This window comes from Nymphaea colorata, chromosome 4, assembly GCF_008831285.2.
Source record: "Nymphaea colorata isolate Beijing-Zhang1983 chromosome 4, ASM883128v2, whole genome shotgun sequence".
In the NCBI taxonomy this organism is placed as follows: domain Eukaryota; kingdom Viridiplantae; phylum Streptophyta; class Magnoliopsida; order Nymphaeales; family Nymphaeaceae; genus Nymphaea; species Nymphaea colorata.
In genome coordinates this window covers 26,126,734-26,132,964 of record NC_045141.1, presented here as the reverse complement: position 1 = coordinate 26,132,964, position 6,231 = coordinate 26,126,734, and the positions used below count along the sequence as shown (strand labels likewise).

General features: G+C 40.0%; 1 protein-coding gene across 5 annotated transcripts; it reads right to left on the bottom strand.

Moving 5' to 3' along the window:
• Positions 1 to 805: 805 nt before the first annotated feature.
• LOC116252165 (AT-hook motif nuclear-localized protein 10-like) lies at positions 806 to 5,788 on the bottom strand. 5 transcript variants are annotated; one of them, XM_031626266.2, is made up of 6 exons: positions 5,666 to 5,788; positions 4,009 to 4,904; positions 3,889 to 3,941; positions 1,962 to 2,093; positions 1,553 to 1,714; positions 806 to 1,408 (listed from the first exon to the last, which is right to left on the bottom strand). In XM_031626266.2, exons 2-6 carry the CDS (start codon positions 4,442 to 4,444, stop codon positions 1,109 to 1,111), a joined length of 1,083 nt encoding a protein of 360 aa, XP_031482126.1. In that variant the 5' UTR covers positions 4,445 to 4,904; positions 5,666 to 5,788; the 3' UTR covers positions 806 to 1,108. The 5 variants fall into 5 exon arrangements, with proteins under 5 accessions (XP_031482126.1, XP_031482125.1, XP_031482129.1 ...); XM_031626265.1 differs by lacking the exon at positions 5,666 to 5,788 and adding an exon at positions 5,195 to 5,514; XM_031626269.2 differs by lacking the exon at positions 5,666 to 5,788 and adding an exon at positions 5,195 to 5,511 and having other exon boundaries at positions 4,030 to 4,904.
• Positions 5,789 to 6,231: the final 443 nt, after the last annotated feature.

The following is a 6,231-nucleotide window of genomic DNA, read 5'->3' as shown; positions in this document are numbered from 1 at the left end:
CATAATTAAGGAAAGAAATCTGTTTACCATAGTCAGACTATGTGTTTAGATGTACTGACTACCAATTTAACAACTCTCAATAACGTATTTAACTGTTCATCTCTTTCATTTACTCTTCAATTAAATTAAATTTACTCTGTGTTTGAATAGAAGGTAAGAGAGAGAAATGAATGGATGGAAGGCAAAGGAGAGGGAAATGAGAAGAAAGGAAAGAAAAGGAACGTCTATTCATTTCCATCTCAATCTCTCCATCTTGGAGAATTACATTAAAAACTCCTTTCTTTTCCCTCATTCTTCTTTGCACCCAAACTCATTTATTAGTTTCCCTCCTTATTAATTAGTCATCAAACACAGGATAGCCTTTCTTTACATTCTTTTCTCTCTTTCTCCCTCCATCCAAACAGGCTATTAAAGAAGAAAAACATACATGGGAATTCAAATTTTATAGTAATAAAAGAATAACAAAAAACCTAATGCCTGTACAAAATTTATAAAGCTGACAAACATGAGACTTACGAAATCTGGTTGACACATTACCCATTTTCATGTTCTTTGCTTGCAAGGTTGTAGATTTAAACATTCGGCATCTATCTCTAAATTATATTTGTGAAAAACACCTCGCGATACTTGTAAGATCGGCAGGCAGGACAAAAGTGGATGCAATGACGGACATATGCTATACTTCTCATCGTCAAAGGAGAAGAATTCCATGGTCGCACTTTCATTTGGAAGTAGTTATTAATTGCGTCCCATTTCGTGAGCCAATTAAGCTACTCATGTTAAGCTACCCAAATTGAGTCAATGATTGCATAAATAAAGAACACACCAACTTTATATCTCAAAGACAGTGATACAGTGAGAGAGCTCTAAACTAATAAGGTTACAAAGAGAGCCTAACCAGGAAGTTGTTCGTGCACCGTATGGTTCCGAACGCCTAAAAAGAGTCTAAAAAAGGCACAGACAATGAAAGCATAACACAGTTTCTATGTGAAGAATAGTTCTCTAACCAACCCGGCCCAGACCCTAAAGAGTCTCGCCTGTTAGCCACCAGAATAAATCTCAAATGCAATCAGAAATAAAGAGTCAGGAGTAACAGTGTGTGTGATCGTCACATGCTGCCTTCGTGTCGGTGATCTCCAGCGGATGACTGAGACGCTGGCCAGCCGGTGGCCGAAAAGGCAGGCATCGTCTGGACAGGCTGGCTGGTGTTGCTGGTGCTGACGCTCTGATTAAGCGGGCTACCAGCGCCGCCAGATGACTCGCTCATCGTCCCTCTTGATGGTGGACTTGCAGCTGCACCTGCACCCAAGTTAGACACTTGTGGTGTAGCAGACGAGGGCTCATGGTTGAGAGGCGGTGGTCTTGGACGCGGCTTCTTTCCTTCAGATATGAAACTCCCCACGACCAACTGATCAATTTCCCAAATGTCAGTACTGAAAATCATCCAATTTTTGCCCCCGAGAAGGTTTAAAAAATTTAGCAGATGAACGAGAAAAGAGACACCACTTGAAATTAGAAGATGAAAACACTTCCATGAATAACTAAATAAAACCTGGATAGGCGTTGCTGCTATTAACAATCCAGCTACCCCGCCGCCCAGAACACGGCCATCTGGACCTGCTAACGATACGCTCAGGCCCCCGGTTCTGCTACGAGTGCCCCCAGAATCGGTAAGCAGAAAGGAGCCTGATAAAGAGATTATCTCAAAGCGACCCTGCACATAACACAAAATTTTTCACTCCCAGTTTATCATGAAGTGAAGCAGTCAACTTCTGGCTAGCGCACAGATAACGAACGTCTATTTTATGTTCTAACACGCCCGCACACACGTATACCCATGATCTTTCAGAAGTTCTACCACTCATAAATATGCCATCTTCAATGTTGTGTGCAACGTGCATTACAGTTTAAAGGAACTTCGTATTTTTGTTACCAAAAGATGGTACGAAATCCAGACAAACCTCGTAGGTCACTGTTCCCCCAGAGGTGGCAGGTTGACGAAGAGTTACATTAGAGATAGCTCCATTAGCTGAAATAATACAAATTGCTCTGGGACCTTGCTGCGAAAAGGACATAATCTTTGCGGCAACATCCTATGAACAGAAAAGTCCAGAGTGAGTATTACATAAACATTGTAATAAATAAAAGTAAATTCGTAATCTGTAACATGTAAGGAAGGCTACAGCCAACCCAAGAAAGGGGGCAAACATTTCATCAATGACCAAAGGATATTTTACTTAAAATGATCAATACTGACACGCAACACAGAAAAGATCATGTATAAAGAAAAAAACAATAGAAGACATAGCAAATGATGCTCTTGCAAGTGATTGATCCATCACTGATCATGAAATAAAATAAAAACAATCTGGCAAACGTGTGTGTGTCGTTTCTCCATATATTCCCGGTTTTAGATTTTGAGAACTCTACATTAGGGAGAGAGAGAGAGAGAGAGAGATCATTTGCAAAGGCTAGCTCAACTTTTCCCTGAAGAAAAGTTCAATGTTCCATCACTAAAGAAAACCTGTTGGCCCAGGTTGTCGCGAAGCTTGAAGTGCACGCAGCCAAATGACATAAAAGTGCAGGACGATGACAGAAGCTGCAGGTAGTTTTTGAAGCTTCAAAATCAGGGGAAACCGTAGAAAAAGCTACATATTGAGCAGGGAAAAGGAAATCTCAAGAATTTATGCCACTTCATGGACTCATGATCTCATTATCAACTTAAAATTTGTGATTTGAATGGGCTGGCTATCCTCCTGTGTTAGTGACAGAACAATAAAAGGATCTCTCAATTAACAAGCTTTTACAGCTCAAAAACCCAACCCTGATTCAACTAGCTAAATAGAAATACTAATAATTCATAATCCATAGAATCAATGGGCAATTTCAAGTTCCATGAAGCTGCATTATTCGCTTCATGTCAGAAGCATGTGATTTCAGTAGAAGTATTAACGTCCCACGGCCCCAACATAATTTGCGTCCTGGACGCATCTTATCATGATTATCATCAAATGTCAACTCTGCCATAAAGTCCTCAGTCGTCAAACAAATTAGGCAGGACTAGAACATTCCCTGGGTCCAATAGGAATATTCAAGCAATTCAAACAGAGATCATCAATGCTTTTTCCTTGGGGGTTTGAACTTGAAAAATCAGGGTAAGACACATTGGTCAGAGTGGATCTAACCTCCAAAGTTATATTCACATCGTGAGATACCAACATATTATGGTTGAGATTCACGATATCGATAAGCAGACATGAGAAAGTCCAGATTTTTCCTTAATCCCAAACCTGTGGGTCATGTGTAGTCATCAGTATTGGAAATTGAACTTGAAAAAATGCCAAAAAAATATCATGCCTATAAATCATGACCCCATCTTTGGTGTGATAATATACATACCAGGACACTGTCTTTATAGTTTATAACAAAGACCTTTTCAGCCAATATAAACTGATTTCAGATGAAAGTTTCCTCAACTGTCAAAGAGGAGCAAACTCGAGATACTTGAGGCATGTTAAGAACTGCATCATACTTTTTACGTGTTGTGCCAAGAAATAGCTTTCTGAATTAACCAAACAGGAATAGGACATGTTCCCACAATGCAACCCCAGAGACCAAAATTGCAGGACAAGGGCATGTATATGCGCATGGTGAAAGTAGCAAACAAATACAAGCATACATCAGATAAACGAAAAGCCCAAACATAAATGGATCACAGAAGAGAATGTGCTCCATTCAGGAAAAGAAAAAAAAGAAGATAAAAAGGCCAAGATTGTGACAGCTCTTATCTGACTCAAGAAACTTGCACAGAATGAACAGTCAGAATTCCTCGACAGCAGGACATGCAAAGAAATTATGTGGCAATAAATTGTTCAAAATAATGCTTACCTCTCCAGCTTTGACAGTGATTACGTGAGGAGTGAAACCAATTCCAGCACAACCTGTTAGTGACCAATCCGGTCAGAACAGAACCATGGCAAAGTTTTCTTGAAGTTCCAAATAAATTACCATATTTAGATAGGTTGCTACCTAATGCATCCAGCTGCTGCCTTTTCCCTGATCCCGGTGGCCGCCCTCTATTCCGCTTAAAAGATGGTGTAGAGTAACTTGGGACTGATGACAATGGAGACAAAGCCAACGCCATAGTTCCATCAGGACCATATTTCCTTGGCCTACCTCTCTTTTTCTTAAGTGGCTCGCTCAGGTTCATGCCATGGAATATGGTAGGTGTAGAAGAATCCCCTCGATAGGGAGACGCAGACTCCGGTGGTTTAGATGCAGAAGTAACTACTGAACTAAATGGAATGCGCGTTTGTTGGACAACCCCACCTTGGGGTGGAGTAGCCACGGAACTGTTCTGGAAGGTCGAACCATAAGTATCCGAGCCGATCATCATAACAGGGGACTCAGAGGAGGCTAACCGTGTGGCTTCCCTGCCTTCCATGCAAATAAACAGACCGCTGCTTGATCTTATACTTTACCGAATCTCTGCCGCAAAGAGTGTAATAAGAATCCCGCTCTCCTGTCCGAGCTAAGCAGTCAGGAAGACTTCACAAGCGAATGCAACACCCAAAAACCAAGCTATAACTCCAATAGCTAACTGAATCAGACTCTACAACTTGAAGCACTTGATGATCCCTTCATTCTTTTCTCCCTTTTCCTTTTCATGGGTGTTGCCTCTCTTTGGGGGAACATGCAAAAAACAGCTAGTTCTCCACTAGATCACATCAGAGGAAGCTTGTAATGGCACGAATATCAGGCCTTGAGCAGTTTAACCTCTAAGCAGTAATCAGAAAATCCTTCCAACAAAGTCGACAAACTAAGAAGACGAACTTCAACCCCCACCCTTCTCAAAAACCCGAATGAAGAGAGACAATAAACCATGCATCGGCATCTTCCATCACCTATGAAACATAAAAGTAGATAAAGAAAAGACATTACAAGACATGACAATGATCACAAAAGCAAAAAAAAGGAGCTGAAACTTCCAATGAGCTTCAGCAGGTGGAGCAACAATTGCTACAGAAAAAAATCCAGGTGATTGTTCGAACATTTTTGTACAAACCATTTTTGGTGCCAACAAATTAAAAAACGCGAGATCAAAAAGTGCATGAATTTCAAAGGAAAGGGGAAAAGAAAAAGAGCATTGCCGCCAGAAAATCTCAAACGGTGGCACCAAAAAACTACCACCCACCTGCTTTGAAAGTTCACTCGAGTGTCACAAGATATTCGAACACCAGGATTGAAGACTACCCACTAACTGTTTCCTTTGAAGCAAAAGTTGTCAACAAATTAACCAACAATTTTTTCTCCTCATTCTGGATCCACTCAAAGGAGGATAAACATATTAAGAAACTAAAAATAAAACCCATTAAGGAAGTTTTATCTCCCAGCTTAAGAAGAAAAGGCTATCCCAGAAACTCTTCAAGGACCAAGATTAAGCAAATGGAAGAAACCCATTTTTCTGCTTCATTAACGAAGGAAAATTCGAAATTTTGTTGGGAAAGCCAGCACGTCCCAACAAATCTAGGCCCTTTATCAGCATCCGAAAGGAAAGGTAAAAACTGAAAAAAATTTACCCAGAGGTAAAACAATTTAGAAAAAAAAACCAAAAAATTTCCGGTGAACATAAGCGAAACGGAGATGTTAGAAACCATAATCATACCTTGGTGGGAGAAAAATCCGGAAGGAATGCCCAAGATTTAGGGTTTAACACTGGCAGATTTAGGGTTTTAGAGGGGGGTTTTCTGCCTTTTTGTTTCTGCTAATTCAAAAAGACCCATTTCTTTATTATCCGTTGAAATTACTGTTTTACCAGAATATAAAAAAGTTAGAGCAGAACAAAGAAAATTTTAAATTCCGGAGCGAGGAACGCCTTTTGGTCTTACTGGTCATAATAATAATGTTTACTTGCTTTTGAAGGGACACATGAATTTTTATCTTTTTGGGATATCATTGATTTAATATTTTTCTGCTCCTCGATTGCTTTCCCATTTCCCGTTACCTTTTTCTCCACATCTCTGCTTTTGCTTTTATTCATTTTCTGGTTTTTTTTTCCCTTATATGGTTAATTTTCTTTCAAACTGGCAAATGATATTTAAATGGTTGCATCCTTGTCCTTTCCCTCCTTTGTTTTGAACGTTTTTTTCTCTTCTCTTTTTCCACTTTTTCCTCAGGCAGCTGCGCTTCTCCCTTTCTCACCTTTCTTGCCAGTTGCTCTTGCTTGCCATA